At 50.7% G+C, this 16,999-nt stretch overlaps 1 protein-coding gene across 14 annotated transcripts in view; it reads right to left on the reverse strand.

Moving 5' to 3' along the window:
* Positions 1-10,618: 10,618 nt before the first annotated feature.
* Positions 10,619-16,999, reverse strand: part of MSI2 (musashi RNA binding protein 2) — a 191,437-nt gene continuing 185,056 nt past the window's right edge. For 12 of the 14 annotated variants that reach the window (XR_014185675.1, XR_014185676.1, XR_014185677.1 and 9 more), the window contains 2 exons: positions 16,861-16,938; positions 10,619-14,859 (listed from right to left, as the gene is read on the reverse strand). Coding sequence is in view for 10 of the 14 variants with exons in the window: in XM_082068879.1 (XP_081925005.1) it covers positions 16,897-16,938 (42 nt within the window). In the remaining 4 variants the exon portion in view is untranslated. The remainder of the gene's footprint in view (positions 14,860-16,860; positions 16,939-16,999) is intronic. The other 2 variants (XM_082068878.1, XM_082068876.1) reach the window with 1 other exon arrangement.

Genomic DNA, 16,999 nt, shown 5'->3' on the forward strand with positions numbered 1-16,999 from the left:
GCGGCACCTTGGAAATGACACAGGTACCGCTGCCGCTCCCGCCTCGGGGTCCCGCGCTGCCCTTAATTAATCACGGGGAAAAAGGATTGTCTTCTCCTCTGTTCTTTTTATAGCGTGATAAATGAGGGAGGGAAGATGAAGAAGAGGAAAAGAGCGTGTGGGCACATTGGGGAAGATCGTCCCCATCCCAGGACGTTGCCTGGCCGGGAACGGTGATGGGGGACGCAGGACCTGCCCCACGCCAGCGATGGGGAGGAAGAGGAGGGGAGGCAGCAGCAAACACCTGAGACCTTTGTGCAGGGTGGCCAAGGATGGCACAAACCAGTAGGGCTGATTGAACAAGAAATAGAAAAAGGAGGAAAATCAAGCCAAAGTTTCCTACCATTGCTTCCAGTCTCCTCTCCCCCCACCTTTTTTTTAAGAGTTCCCTTGAAGCCTTGTCTATATAAACGTTGAATTACATGGTTCTTTGACTCTTTACTAGAAATTGCTCGGAATTACTTTTTTATATCTAACCTGTTTCATTTCCAGCGCTCCGCCGTATCTCGCAGTGGAATATCTGCAGCTGTCGAGCGGCTCGTTCTCCCGCTGCCGGGCTGCTGAGCTGCGGCTGCTAATAAAGTTGCCCCCTGTTCCTCTACGGGGCACTAATCTGTAATGAAAATTTTATACGAGTGGTTGGGAAATGGAGTTGGAATCTGGGTTTCAAGTGCGATTTTTGTAATACTCCAGGCACGGATACGCACAATGTAGGGGGATTCAGAAATAAAAGGGATCATTTCCCAGCAACGTGTTTTCACAAAGACCTTCTTGATGGGATCGCTGGAAATATTTATGGCCAAATGGTGAATGCCAACCGGTGGGACCCCCCGTCCTGGGGTGACGGTGGGCTTGCTGCAGGGAGAAGTGCAAGGGAAAATGATGCTGTTTCTCTTTCTAGAGGCTTCGAACGAGATGGGGAATTTTATCCGCGTGTCATCTCTGTCCTGCTGGGACCCGGGGAAGTCTGTTCATTGTCCTCGCTGGGTTCGCCCTGTCCCCGGTAAGTCCCCCTCTGGACTGGATGGGCCGCGGGTTCAGTGCAGCGCAGTGATTCTGATATTCGGGTGTTCTCGTTGCCCGTGCAGACAGCCCGATGTCTGGGCTCACCAAACTGTTAATGAGGCTGTGCGCGCACATATATTAATATCTGTATTTCCGTCGCGGGGGTATTTTCAGAGGCTGCAGGTGTCAGTTACAAAGAAGGTAAGAGAATCCAAATATCGAAAATGGGAGGGAGATGAAGCCTGTTATGGTCAGAGGTGGCTGAAAGCTTCGCTGGCGTCCTGCGGCGCTGGCACAGAGCCGTTGCTGTGCTGGTGACAGTGGCCTGGGACGGGATGGGACACACTTTCAGGCTCAGCCGCTGCTGTTTGGATTTGGCACATCTACGCTAAACCCGCCGTATTAGCCCTCTCCAGGGTTGATCAATATTTAATGTGGAATTTACAAAGATTGACTTGAGGACGCGTTTAAAATTGGAGCATTAGCCGTAGGTGGCAATTTCCAAGTCGCGGCAGTAGAGTTTGATTATTTAGAGCGACGGTGTTTCGTACATTTAAAATAACCCTAAGGAGCGTGGGGGCTGCTGCAGCCCCGTTTTTCCCTAAACTGCTGCCTTTCCAGCTGGTCTGTGTGTTTATCAGCGTTAACCCCAGCGCCAGGCTGGGCTGGCGGTAGCGGGGATGCCACGTGGCTCCTTTTTGGGGTTTGCCGTTTTATTTATTGGGATCCCCACGCTGCCGTGGTTTGGGGAGCGGGGTCTCCAGCGTGCTGGGGGTGTCCCCTGCGCCCGTCCCCGCGGCGCGGGCAGCGAGCGCACCCGTTCTGGGAATGGGAGATTTGAACTGGGTGACGCTTTCTGATCCCCACCCCAAAATTCTTGCTGTGATCTGTTGGTCTCCCAGCGCCCCAAGGCTGGGGTGGGACACGCTGCAAATGAAATTGCTGTTTTATCTCGTTTTGCCGGTGCTGCGAGCTGCGCTAACGAGAGCTGACAGGTTTGAAATAGCTGATCTGGTTTGAAATAGCTGATCTGGTTTGAAATAGCTGATCGGCGCTGGCCGGGGCGGCGGAGGCGGCGATCGCTGGGACGCTCTGGTTGATGGGCTGGAGCGGTAAAGGATGCTCCACCGAAACCGAAGCACCCAGGGGCGCGTGTGCACCAGAGCTCCCCGGGCACTTGTCTGTGTTAAATCAATTCAGGCTTAAATGAGGAAAGGAAACAGCACAGCCGGGTGGCGAGGGGCCGGGAGGAGGTTGAGGTGGCGGCTCCAGCCTCGCTGAAGTCCCTGGGCTGCACCTGCCCAGATTTAACCCGTCTCTGCAGTCCTTGTGAGAAGAAACCCCGCAATGGCTCATATGTCACAGAGAAATTATTTCCCTTCCTCCCCTTTATCTAACTTCGCTCAATTTTGTATAATTAAAAAGCTTGAAAACAGCTTGTTTCCTATATGGAAAAAAAGCACAACATATGGCAGTGACAGAGCTGTTCATAAATATGAATGTTTTTCTATTTAAAAAAACCAAGAAGTGGAAACACTTTGCGAAGATCCGTCAGTCGGGTGTTGGTGAGGAGAGAGCCGCTCGGCCACGAGAAATGCAAATACGGGACAATCAGCCGCCGCAGCCGCAAAGCAAGATGTGATGAAACCCAATCAGTTAATAACACTTCAAGGCACTGGAGGAATTGCAGATGAATCTGGGTTTTATATATATATATCTATATATATATATATCTATCTTTTTTTGTCCTCACCAGAACTATTGTTCTGGATTTTTACTGAAAAAAGCCCTTGTTTTGGTTTCTATCTTGCACAAAGGGCTGCTGCTGGTTCCAAAGCGCAGAGCGGAGGAGCCTTGGCAGAGCACTCCCGTCGCATCCTCCTGCACCGTGTGGTTCCTGAAAGGCACCGTGGTCCTTGCGGGTGGCCCCGCTGCTGAGAGGGTCCCGTGGACCCCGTGGGGACCCCAGGGTGAGCCCAGGGGACGCTGCACCGAGCTCCAGCCGCCAGGCGTGGGAATAACCACACAGGAGCCAAACGGTTTGGCAGGTACAGCTGACGAGCATGAGAAAAGCAGGTTGAGAGACCCGGATAGCAATCAAGGCTAATTTGCTGATTTGCCATCCGGAATAATTTCTTGCATTATTTTTTTTTCCCCCTAGACAATTTGCTGCCTTTGGAGGGGGGGGAGGCCGGAGCCCCCATCGTCTGCCGAGGCTCGGAGCCAGCGCCTCCTGCCTGCCGAGGCTGTCGGGATGATGGATGCGTTCTCGTCGCGGAAGGTGAGTCCCTTTGCTGTGACAGCCGGTGACAACCAGCCCCCCCGACACCCTCCTCTGCAATACCTGTATTTCCCAGCCCCGGGGCTGTGCTCTCCGCTGCTGATACCGTGTCCCGGGAAGGTCAGAGGCTCCAAAACCAGGTGTTCTCCCCAGCACGGCCCCTTTGACCCCTGGATAAGGACCAGAGGAGGTTGGGGGGCAGCCCAGTGTGGGGCGAGGGCTCTGTCCGTCCCCTGCCTGAGGATGGCGGGTTTGGTTCAGACGATGTGCAGGTGATGTGGTTTATCTGAGGTTAAGCAGCAGCCCGTGGCGGGCGGGAGAGCTGCGAGTTCTCGCTCTTCAGCTGCCACAACGCCAGGTTTATTGGCCGTTGGTGGGCGCAGGGTGGTGAAACGCGTGTTTGGGCACCTCCTGCTCGGGCGTGAGCTCCTTGGGGCTGGGACACCCCAAGATGCTCAGCTCCAAGCGCTGGGTCCCCTGTAACCACAATGCAAAACGCGGGATGCTGCGGGATGCGTGTCCTGCCCCCGAGGAGCCGGGCAGGTCCCTGGGCTGGGGGGACGTGACCCACTTTGGGAAGGACAAGTGGGACTCGCTCGCAGGAGGTGCCTGGAGCACCCCACAGGGCAAAAGCCACAAAGCTCCTTGGGGTGGTGCCAGAGACCTGCCCCAGGTAACACTGATAGTGGGGAGAAGGGGAATCCAGTGCTTCTTGGAGCTCATATGGCTTTTGGGAGAGGGCATCTGTCCTGGAGAATAGCGTGAACAGATGCTCCAGCGCTTATTATTTTAAAAGCTATGAATTTAAAACGTGTTAATTAGAGGAGTGAGGAGAAACACCAGCAATTCCAACTGATCATCCGCAGGAGCCTTGTACAGGAAAATAAATGGCAGAGTGCAGAAATCGGGCCTGAAATGGCTGGGCAGACGCCGGGCTCTGTGAGCTGGAAGGCTCTTTCCTGAGACCTGAGAAGTGGGGAGATCTGTCTGGAATGAGTATTTGTTTCAAACCTGAGGACGGTCAGCTGAGGTTTGTCCGACCGGATGTGGAGTTCGGTGTGTCTGTCTGTCTGGCTGCAGACCAGGGTCGCAAAGCCGGATGAGCCCAGCCCTGGCTCCCCAAGTCCAGCGCGGCTCACCGGGAGCCCGCGGCGTGTCCTGGGGACGCCGCGCTCCTGCCTGGTCCCGGTGCCGCGGCTCGTGCGGAGCTGCCGGCAGAGAACACCAAACACCGGCAAAAATCTCCCTTAAGTCTTTGCAAAGCCAGAGATAATGCACTGCGAGAGTGAACAACCAGCATGAAAAATAATTGCACTCCTATTTTTCTCCAGCTTTTCTTATCAACGACTTTATCACCTTTGGTTTTATTTTACACCTTATTTAGACTTTACTGTAATCCCAGCTATTTCACCATTGACACCTCCTTAATACCTTGTCTAACACCTCTGACACCTCTGGCTAATGCCCGGGCCCATCTCCGGCACAGAGCCGCTCCGGCAAAGACAGAAAAGAGCTAAAATAGAGAAATGATTTGCTGCCCAGGCTCTGTGAATAATAACGTTGGAGGAGAAGGGGTGGGGGCCTTCCCCATGCACCTGAACTTTGCTTCTCCCCACATCACTCTGCATCTGCCCAGTTCTTATTATTTAAAGATTGTGCAGCAAGCATTATGAGGGAAGAAGCAGCGAGAGGATTTATTGTTTGAGGGAACCCGCAGCCTAGAAAGGCTCAGCTTAGTGAGCTGAAGCGAATTAATTCCTCTTGCTCGGCCACCCTGTGCCAGCTCGGCCCGGTTCGGAACGTTCCGGTGTCGCGGTGGGGTCGGTGCCAGCCCAGCTCCTGCTCAGAGCTTTGCCCAAGGTGCCTTTTTGGGGTTAATTCTCCTTTTTGTGGGTGGGGATGGGGCCTGTCCGCTCACAGGACATCCCTCCTTTGCAATATTGAGAGCTGATGTTTGAATATTCCGGTTTTTCTGGTTGGGAGGAGCCTTAGAGGGGCTGCGGGGACACCGGCGGGTTTGCTGCGTTTCTCTGGGGTTGCGGTGGGTCCGGAGCGTCCTGTGCCTGTTCCCACCAGGAACAGCCTCCCCGTGTCCCTCTGTTGGAGTCTAAGGCAGAATTCCCTGGAGGAATCGCATTGCGACCCCAGCCCGGCAGATACCACAGCAATACAGGGGTTTTTCTTCCTCTCCCCTCTGATCCCTGATCCTGAAGACTTGTTACGTTACCCAGATTTAACCACCCAGCACACCAACTCTATCTCTAAAGCGAGGGGTACGGCAGCTTTATTATAAGTTTATTACATGCTAATTCAAGCAAATAAATTTGCTCCAGCTGTGGAGCAAAGGAGATTAATAACCTCCAAGATCACTTCGCTGCTTTGATGAGTTTCTTGAACAGAGTGGAGTATATTTAGGAAGAGCAACTAGATTAGTCAAAAAAACCCTTTAATTATTAGTGACACTGTGCAAACTGCTTCATACGAGTGGAATACCAACTACTTAACTCTCTGACCTTATTATTCAAATAAACACTTCTTATTATAGCAACATGACTTGCTCGTCAAGGCGTCAGATGAGCTGCCGGGGTGGTTTGGGTGTCCCCGCGGCGTCAGCAGCTGCGTCGGGACGCGGCCCTGGGGGGCGGCTTTAACGACCTGGATGCGCCCCATGGGGAGCAGAGAAATGGGATGGGATGCTCGTCCCTTCCCCGACCACGGTGTTTCACACTGGGTTGGTTTCTTTAAAGAAAAATTACTTTATTTTTATTTATTTGTGTTTATTTTTTTTCTGAAAGTGCTCAGGACTGGATGCTCTGAGCGGCCTTGTTGTTGCTGGTGTTTAACGCCTCCAAGAGCGTGCGTGTGCTCTGCGGAGCGGCCTCGGAAGGGGTTGTGGTGGCCACTCCTGTTGCGGGACCTCTCGGTGTCCCGGGTGCCGTCCCTGTGCTGGCACCGGCGCGGTCGCGTGTTTGCGGTTCATCTCTGTACGCGGGTGCCCGTGGGCTGCGGGACCAGGGCGCGGGGCTCTTCTGCCCCTTTTCTCAGGTAAAAAGCAGAAGAGGAGCTTCCAAAAGAGATTTTGGATGTCATGCAATTGTATTTGGGTGTTTGCTGAGAAGTTTTGTAGGTGGTTGTCAGAGCTCGTTCCTGTTGCAAAGAGGTCGACTCGGAAGGTTTTTCTGGGGAGTGAGGAGACAGGAGCAGCAAAGGGCGCTGGTGCGACGCTGCGGCACGGCGGGGCTCCTGCCCGCACCGGGGTCACGGTGCCCCCACCGTTTTGGGTGGGAATCCTGCCTTTTTGCTGTTTGCCGGAAGGTGTTTGTGACCCAGGGCCTGGGCGCGGGAGGGATCGAGGCACCTTCTGCCTTGTCACACCGGGACGTGTCCCCAGCGCCACGTGCCCTTGAGCCCGATGGGTGCAGCGGCAGCGGAGGGGACGTGGGCGCTGGTCCCCAGCACCAGTTGCTTCCCTTGTTTTCCTCCGGTCCCATTTTAGCCGGTGGCTCAGCGGATACCGGTGCTGGGGGATGCTCAGGGGCTCAGAGCTTCAAACCGCAGCAAATGGGGAATATTCTCCTGCCCTTCTGCCTTCAAGCAGGTTCTGTTATATGTAGAGCAAGCAAAAAATGATGTGTTAAATACAGCCCGGGCTGAAGCTCTGAATCAAATCAATTCTTTTTTTGATTCCCCAAGCTTTTGAATTTCCAGCCCTGCCGAAGAATTGTTAGCACAAGAATAGGGCTGAAGGAGCAATCCTTTCGCATCGCTATTGACTCAATTATTTTGCCTCTTGATTTTCTATGGCGCGGGCGCGATGCCGCGCTGATATGCTGATTGCTGATGGCAGCACATTGTTCGGCGCCGTCTCCGAGGGCTCGGGGTGGGAAACCTGCGTCTCCCGCTCGCTCTGGGCCGCGCTCGGGACCTCGTTTTATTTAGATTGATGCAAACCGCAGCGCGCAGGGGATGCGCAGGGCGGGTTTTTCACTGCGAGTTGCCGGGGGCTCGGTTGGGCTCGGTGACGGTTCTCACGGGGCGGGATGCACCGTGACCTTCCTCTGTCCGAGCGGCTCGTGGCCGCGCTCCTGGGACGTTCCCGGCGCTGCCGCGCGGATCGATGGGGCCAGCGCGGCACGGAGCCCGGGGCTGCGTTCACACAGTGTCATGGTTATCAATATTGACAGCTGGGACGCGCGTCCTTCGGGCCGGGCTGTGCCGGTTATTAATGTGCCAGCAGCCGCCCGAGCCCGCGGTGCTGCGGGGGGGTCACCGACGGCTCCAGCCCGGTGGTGCGGAGCCCGGTCCTGGGCGCTGCATCCCCAGGGTGCCCATCTCCCCGCAGCACCTCGGCTCAGGCTCCCTGCGCGTGGGGCTGGGTCACCCGGCCGCTGTTGGGGACGAGGGGACAGGGCCGGGATGTGGCTGCTGCAGCGGTCGGGAGGATTTGCCGCCCGTGGTCCTGCTCAGGATCACTCGTTTCAGGATGATATAAAAGAGAGGAATTCCCCACCCATCAAACGGTGGTGAAAGAGCAGTAGGAAGAGCTTTGGATCTTTGGATGAAAGGGGCTGAGGAGGAACAAAATACCGCTTTGCTTTGAAGATGTAAAGCCCTCTATAAATCCTAAGCAGTTTTATTAGTGGCTCAAACGCACCATGGGCTTAAAAAAAGGCACAAATCCCTACTTTCTCAAGCTTTTTAGTCCTGCTGATGTTTATGTTGCATTGGTGCCCACAATTGCTGGGTGGTCTTTGGAAGCAGCAGGTGCCGCAGCCCGGCTGGGAAGGGGCTCTGGGGCTGGGGACGGGTCACGGGTGGCCCGGGCGGGACAGGGGACCCCCCGTGCCACACGGAGGGAGGCACTGGGGCCAACTGTGCCCTCACCTGCTCGGAAAACACCGAAGTGAAGGTTTAAGTGCGCAGGTGAGGAGCTGATGGGCTCCCAGCTCTGTGCCCTGGTTCCCCCCGCGCTGCCCATCCATCATCCCGGAGAAACTCAAGCTGCTGTTGGCGTTTGGAGAAGCTGCAAGTGACGATTTTGTGATGGTCCCATCTCTGTGTGCCTGGCTCGAGACCAGGGTTTGCTTGGTTAATGCACGTTTCAGTCTTCATTGCATTTTTAACTAGTTTTTAATCAGCAGTTATTAGCGAGCGGGAGCGGTGCGCAGGCTCCTTCACCCGCTGCCCGGGCGAGTGCCGCTCAATATGTCACGGCAATTAGAGCCCAGCGCCGGGGCGCGCGCCGGACACCGTCACCGGCCCCGCGCCGCCCCGAAGATGCAGCGGTGATGGGCACGTGCCCGAGCATCCCTGGTGTGTTTTGGTTATCGAGGTTGAGCTGGGTGTGGGGTTTGGTGACCTGGGCTAAAGTGGCTTCAAGGACCGGGCTCTTTCTTATACCAAAAAGGAACTTTGTCTGTTTGCCTTGCAGACGTGATGGAGCGGCGGATGCGAGCGGCGCCGCCAGCCCGGCCCGCGGGAGATGTGCTGCTGCTAATTACAGCTGCTGCCATGGAGGTAAATAGAGGGAAATCAGCCTTGGACGAGGCAGAAATGGAGTCAAGTATGGGTGCCCTTTGCAAACAGCTAATGAATTACAAGTGTCTCTCGGCGCAGGAGCTGCGCTCACCCCGTGACCGGCTCAGCACCGCAGCCGGGCGCTCTCGAGATGCGCAGCCGGCCGTAATTGTTCGTGTCGTGTGATATCTGAAATAATTGCAGGCAGAACGGTACAAAAGGGTTTTATTTGCGGTGGGGGTGTTGTTATAATCAGGGGTCCAGCGCTCGGTGCTCTCGGGCCATACGCTGGTGGCGCCCGCCGCAGAGATCAGTACCTGAGCTTTGAAAACCCACTATTTTATTATTCATTAATAATAACGAGGAGGCCCTTGTAAAGAGCCATGAAAGGAAGTGCTTAAGCTCATAATTAATAAATGGCTTGGTTTCTGCTAACGAACCGCAGCCTCAAGATACCTGATGGGCGATAAACAGCTGTGCCGAGCGGCCGAGGGTCCTTGTGTCTGTGCCACAGGCTCCTAAACCCAGGACAGGTCCTGGTGTGCGGGGCCGGCCCCGGGGGGGCTATGGCACCCGGTGCAGGTTTGGGGGCCGTGGGGCTCTTGTGGCGCTTTACGCTGCAAAGCCCAAGGAGCCCCAGCTGCCTCCTGAACCCATCGTTACCGCTCGGTCGTAAATGTTTATGGCAGGAGGGAAAGGAAGTAAATCACATTTATCCCCCTTGTTTTCTTTATCGGGGCACTAATTTGACAGGGAAGGGAAATTTTTGCTTATTTTACAACTCTGATTTTAGCCGCAATTTGATTTCAGTAGCTGGGAGGCGAACACAAAATCTTATTTTTATTCCAGAGTTGGTATAAAAATTTACATTTTGACACAGACCCCCGCTAACATTTTAGTGCAGATAGAGTGGGGCCTCCGGGCTTTCCACAGCACACATAACCCAACATATAATACGCTCATAATTCACTAATGTTTGCTGAATGACAGGGTTAAGTGGCTGCTATTCCCGGCCTCCCAGCGCACTAATGCGCTCCAGCCCCGCTCCTTGCTGCTGGATTGCAGGCGACCCGCTTCCTGCAGCCCCTTCCACCCGCCTAAACGCTGCTTCCCAAATGGTTTCCATTTGTTTTTCTAATCTAATTTTCCCTTCGGTGCTCCGCTCATCATCAAGCCCATTAAGGGCTGGATGTGGTGACCACTTTGCAGAAGACAGAATGGAGGCGTCTTTGCCGTTGGGCGCAGCCTAATCCCAGGTTTGTAGTGCGAACTGTCCCATCTCCCCTCTCTTCCCGCAGCTGCTCTGGAAGGCTCGGGGATGGGTTTGCTGCTGAAATTCAATCTCTTATTTATTATTTTTATTTATTATCATTATTTATTATTATTTTTTAAATTTATTATTATTTTTATTTACTATTATGATGTTCTTTTTCCCCTCGGGCGCCACGCCGCTCCACGACCCCCAGCCGGCTGCTCCGTCCCCTCCAGCGCGCGCAGACTTGGTCCCCAAAGGGACAGCAAGGACAAGGCAGGTAGGATTTCTTTCCCCCCAGTATCTCAAAGTCACACAGCGATTGATAAACAGCCGCGCTGATTGATACCTGGATACCTGGATACCAATGTTCCTAAGGCGCAGAGCAAAGCTCTTCCCGCTCAGGACTCGCAGAGCAGCACCCGGGGCCGGAGCCGCAGCCGCTCGCACGGTGACACCGGCCCCTGGTGTCCCGCACCCCCCGCCCCCTGCGCCCCCACAGCCAATGACAGGGACTCCACGCGTCTGTTCAAAACAGTTTATTGTATTTTTTCGTCAGACAAACACATTGATTTCTGGACCACAGTAGAGGATGGAAACCTTTCACAAACTTATTTATTTGAAAATACAAATATAAAATTATACTTTCCACATCTGTGATGTGAGAGACCCCCATCCACATAGTATTTTACAACAGGGCTTCAGAAAGCCATACACAGAGACCTGAAAGATGCTTGATATATATAGATACATATATATATGTATATATATAAAAAAAAACTCACTACCAAAGTTCTCATCAGTTCATACTAAAGTATAAAAGGGCTAGGCCTGCCACTGTGCCATAGTTTATTTAGGTACGTTTATGACCACCTGAAACGCTTAGACTTGCATCCTAGTACTGATGGAGCTCAGACCTCGCACAACAGAGAATGACGGGGACTCGCTACCTACGACGGGCGACGCGACACGGAGCCCGCGCTCCCGGCGGCGCCGCACGCGGGCTCTGGACACAGCACAGCGGACTGCTTGGGAACCGAGAACCGCTCACGAGGATTGACTTTCTCTACCTTTTTTTTTGGTAATTTTGTTACAGTATTAAAGTATTGCTTAGCTTACAGAGCCTCCTCGCGCGGCGCTCGCGCCCGGCAGCGGGTCGGACTCGGACTCTGTACGTATGAGACTCTACAGTGTCGGCGCGCAGACCGGGCTCTGCCGCGGTGTCTTCCATACGTCCTGTCTCTTCGCCTTACGCTAAACCTCGCTTTTCTCTTGGAACTATTTCGCTTAAAAAAACAAACCAAACCACTAAAGAAAATAATTCAGAACATTCCACCCAAGAGACATTTCCACACATTAGAGACAGCCAGGAGCTGCAGTTAGTGTTGTGTTCGTGTTGTTTTTTTATTCTTTTTCTTTTTTTTTTTTTTTGTAAACAGTTTCATATGCAATATCATACAGACCCATGGCTGGCCTTCGGTAAAAATGTAGTAAACTATATTGCTTTAGTATTGATTATGTTGCATTGAGTGATGGGTAAAGGAAAGAGGAAGGGGAGTGTGGCTGGAGCCGCGAGCCCGCGGGTGAGAACAACAGCATCCTCAGTCAGAGCGGGGACCAGAAACCCAACACCTTTCAGGTCATTATTACCAGCAGTTACCCCAGGGTGTAACCAGCCCAGAGATGTGAGACATTCACCAGCGGTGAATGCTGGACAATGCAAAGAAAGAAACTTAAGCAAAGAGAGCCATGCTACCTTAAAGTCCAAGCTACACATTCAACTTAAAATGAGCAATTATGAAGAACAAAGAACAAGGGACAGCTCGGGCTCTATTTTGATGAAGCCAATCCCAAAGGGGCTGGTTTACTTGGAGGGGATGGAGCGCTGGGTGCCCATTTCGCACAACTAGATGGCAAAAAGACAATTAAAACATCTCATTTTGGTCACTCCGGGGTCGCGGGACCGTGCGGGAGATTTGGGGGCGTCCCTGGGAACGCCCCTTTGCTCGCTGTGCTGACCGAGCGCAGCGCGGAGCTGAACCTTTGTGCTGGAGCTACAAAACCCCAACCGAACAAACAGAACCAACCACCACCCTCCAAATGGACTTAGATGAGCGGGGACTAACGGAGCCTTGGCCTAGGTAGTCACGTCCAAAACCACCGCGTTCCACGACGTTTGTGCTATGGGGGCCACTGGGACTTCTCAAAGGTATAGAAACATCTAAAGCATATTCACACAGATCAGCATTTTTTTTTTTTCAGAGCATTCTTAAAAAAATAAGTTTTGTTTTTTTTTTTTTATTTTCTCTTAGTAAAATGGTTTTAATACACCGTGCCTCCCTCTTTTAAAAAATAAACTAAAAAAATCCAGTTTTGCATATCTAGCATTAGCATTTAAGGTAGTATGGCACGTCCCCGGCCGGGCGGGGGAGCGACAAATGCCTTTGAGTTCGCCAGCATTTTAACGTTGTGAGACCTTTGGTTAGTTGAAACCGCATCAGATCAGCAAAAGGAAACGAAATCAAGAAAAGAAAAGGAAAACCTTCCCGAAATTATTATTATTAGCATTTTTTTCTTCTTAAATAAGAGAAAGTTCTATCCTTACTGGTCCTAAATCTGAATAACTACATCTAGATTTTTTAACCTTAATTACGATACACCTACCAATATGTACTAGAGGGGAGGGGGGGTCACTACACTAGCATCAGGACAGCACTCTGACAAGATCGCATTTTATACACTATTAACAGACAATGAGCAACAAAGAATTCCATGAGGTGACAGGGAATGGAGAGGAAACCAACCGGTAGTACAGTACATCAACATCGACAGAGGAGCGATCGCACATTCCCTGGGTGACTCAGTCCACGCAGGGAATTTGGTTTCTTCCTTTTTTTTTTTTTTTTAATTTTTTATTTTCATTTTTTAAAGAATCGTTTCATTTCTTGTATTACTTGATCAAGTCTCAGTATTATTTAAAAAGCGTCCAGCATTTTGCTTAAACCTGGTTGTTCTGAAATAAGAAAAGAAACCTAAAATACTACATAAAAAAGCATGACTCTCAACCCAAGCAGCGCCAGGTTTGCTCCTGGCTCGGCTGCTCCTGCTCTACTCAACGTCTACATGAGTCTACTCGGTAGGAAAGTTTACAAAAATAGGAGTGCAGCAGCTCTTTTTTAACAAATGTCGCATTCAGTGTCTTATACCGGCTGTACCTAAAGTACCAAATTTATAAACGTAACAATTTAAAAAAATATTAATAAAACTCGTCAATATTACGTTAAAAAAAGAAGAACTCTACCCACACTACAGTATGTTGCTAACGCCACCTGCCGCGTTGTACGGCTATTCGCTGTTGCAGGCCTATTTCCCAATATTAAAAAACTTAAATTAAAAAATATCCTTCATAAGTTTCCTCCCCCAACAGAGGACCATATATATAACAGCCAAATATTAAACATGTGCAAATAGGAAACTGTCAGTTTTTCCCCTACCAGTCACAGTGCAATGATGGTTTATATATTTTCTTTTTTTAAATTCTGTTTACAACTACAATAAATTAAAATCTTCCGCTGCTTCTCGGGTGAAACTTGTAGCACTGAGGTATTCCCAAAAAGATATAATAATAACAAACCCAAGTTGCTTTCCTAATTTGTTAACACAGCAAATATGGCAGCGCGAGCCGCTCGGCCCGCGGGCCCGGAGCCGCTGAAATGACTGGACAGCGAGCTGATCTAGTTTAAAACAACCACTAAAAACCCCAATAAAGGTGTGCTTTCAACCGGAAATGCCTTAAATAGGAAAAATAAACCCCCCCAAAAAAACGTAGCTTCGTGTTGAGTCTTGGGAAAAGCAGGTTTTAAATGAAGCGAATCCCGCGAGCCTGTCCGGGCTGGGCCGCAGCCTCGAGGGCTACACTGGCTTGTTGGCTTCCACTGTCCTAGAGAAACTGCCTGACTCCATCACAAAAATAGGTTTGTATTTCTTTTTCTTAATAGTTTATATGTAGTTAATGGATTGTATTTACAGTATTATTATTATTATTTTTTTTTTTTTTCAGAATTCACAATTTCAAAAAACCTTATATCACCTCTTTCAACAAAAAAAAAGCACTTATAGAAAAAAAGGACGCACAAAAAGTTTGTAGTCCTTGCCTTATTGCCGAAAAATAGATAGAATTAGGTTAACGAAGACGCCACAAATGAAAAGAAGGGCTCGAGAAGCTGCTGCTCACCCCTGCCCCCCCGTGCCCTGCAGGGCCCCCCCGGAACCGCGTCCCCGCAGAGCCGGGCGGCTGAGGCTCCTGTCACCAGCTCAGCATCCTTAATAACGGCTACATAGAACAGAACGGGGGAGAGAAACGAAAGAAACCCCTTAATATAAACAGTTACACTATGGTTAGGCTCTTGCTAGATACACAAAGAATTAGAACTACGTGGCTACGAGACTATGTCAAAATGCTACGAAAAAAACGTGATTTGGATAGGTTTAAAAAGAAGCGGGGGGGGGAACCCAGCAAGAAAATAAAACGAACAAGAAATGGATTTTATATACATACTTTTAAAAGCTGTTGTTTTTATAGTACAGCAGATTCATGAGATGATGCGAGAGATTTTTTTAAACAACCCAAGTCCGTCGAGTGCCACCTCCGGTTTGTTTGCGTTCTCGGTGACGATGTAATTAATGCTCAAAGTCTGATGAGATCACCCAAACGTGGGCCCGTTCAGAAGCTTCGCCCCGTCTTGCCCGGACATCCAGAGAGACTCTGCGGGAGGAGAAGCAACACGGGACAGTTAACGGAGCCCAACCGGGATCTCCACAAAGCCCCGGGTGTGTGCCCAGGCTTTGCAAAGCCGCAGCTGCTCTGACCCACGGCCGGGGACGCGGAGCCACTCGGCCGAGATGCAGAGGCGCTCCTGGGAACCGGGGACTTCATGTATTTATTTACTGCTCCTGGTTTCCAGCCCCATCCCTGCGGACGGCAGCGCGGCCAAGCCTGGGGCTCAGGCAGGCCGGGCTTAGCTGTGCGCTAGGCTGGCTCAGGAACAGTAAAACACGACTTGATGCATCAGAGGGACAAAAACTCTTCCTCAGGCATCTGTTATGCCGGGAATTTACAAGGCTTTGTTAAAATGAGTTTTTCCTAACTACACGGCTAAAGTACATGAAAGGTAACAACTTTTACACAGTGCTCATGATTTATTTCCTAACGGAGGCTTCACCTTCTCATTCTCTGCCCCTGCCAGCGCCTGAGCTGGAAATAAATATGAGAGGCCAGGGCTGGAACGCGCCCGGTGACACGTGTGGGTGACGGGGGTGGCGGTGGCCGGGACCAGGAGCCCGGGATGCGGCACCGTGATCAACATTTCAAACTCAGCGGCCCTTGAGGAATTAATAATAAGGCTCATTTCCTCCCCTCAAAAATCTATTTTAATTAGTAATGAGCGACATTAAAAGCGCTCTCTGTTTTTAAGTCATTAATGGTTTGAGTCTTACCACTGCCCAGTAAATGATGGTTCGGGTTTGATGTGCTGTGGCGAGTGTAAAGCGATTAGGATGCGTTAATGTGATGAGCGCCGCCGTCACCGCGGCGGCGTTCGTGTGAATGATGATGTTTGCCGAGGTCTCCAGCCCGCGGTGGTGCCACCTCGTCATTACAAAGGCTGACGGCCCAGAAAATGTGACGGATTCTGACAAATTGATCTGTGAACGTACACTGATACGTGCAAATAACAACTAGGATTAAAGCAAGAGTGCTTATGGCACTTTTGTCGTGCCCATAAAAAATACTACTTGGTGGAGCAAATCAATTGACGGAACAATTTCAGGTAATCTTGGGCGTATGTGGGTAGATGAAGAGTAAATAGAAAACACCTTTATCCGCTACTATTTATGGACAAATCTATTTTTATATAATTTAAAGCCTCCAAATGTTTTCCAGTTCTCAGTCCCTTGACTAACTGTGATTCTGATTTCATACGCTGAATTTGAACATCACCCATGTGACGCTGATCGGGCAGCGCTGGGCAAAGGCAGAGAGTGAACTGTGTCCCATCGTCCCATCCGCCTGCACGGACCGAGCTCCCGTGCAACCTGAGCCACTGCACGGGGGCGACTTCTGCTCCTCGACCGACTTTCCTAATCTACGCTGTTCTCAGTGCAAGAATATTTATTTGCAAAGATGAATATGCCAAAGGCCAATAAAATAAAAAAAAATTAAACATTTAATTAACTTCAGCTTAGTTCAAAGGGCAGGAAACTGGCAGCAATCCAAGGACGCGTAACTCAGGTCATGTCTAGAATTTAATTTGCTTAGGTTTAATTTTTTTAAAATCTTGGTAATTGCTCTATGGTTACTAGTTACAATGTTATCTTTTAGCGGTAATATTTGGTACAGCACTTCATTAAGATGGTTTGTCTGTGCTGCGGCGCGGGGCTCGCCCGGCGCGCTCCGATCCCATTGGGTGCTGGTACCGGCACTTGCTCCCTGCCCCACAACTTCCCGGCATCGCTGGTTTTTCACAGGGCTTTACGCTCCCCAAATTATCGCACTCAAAGTGCCACTAATATGAAAACGTGACTTTGGGGGGTTTGGCTCCCGATCTGTCTTCCAGTTTCCATCCCTTAGATTGAACAACATAAATCACAGAAAGGAATGATTAAAGGCCAAGGAAAGACAAAATGAAGATAAAAAACTGTTCACTTAAAGTAAATATAGGGGAGATGGTAGTTTAGGACAAAGTACAAATGGTATATACTGTAATACCTCCAAGTGAGATGGCAACCAACCATGTGTAACGTTTCAATGGTATCCATTTGTAAAAGCCGTTGCAATCAAAGGTCCCTAAAATTGTACAATTGTTAAGTTCATCAGTGCTCTATACATGGGAACAGATGATTATTAA

Source organism: Streptopelia decaocto (genome assembly GCF_964273445.1).
Source record: "Streptopelia decaocto genome assembly, chromosome: 18".
Lineage (NCBI taxonomy): Eukaryota > Metazoa > Chordata > Aves > Columbiformes > Columbidae > Streptopelia > Streptopelia decaocto.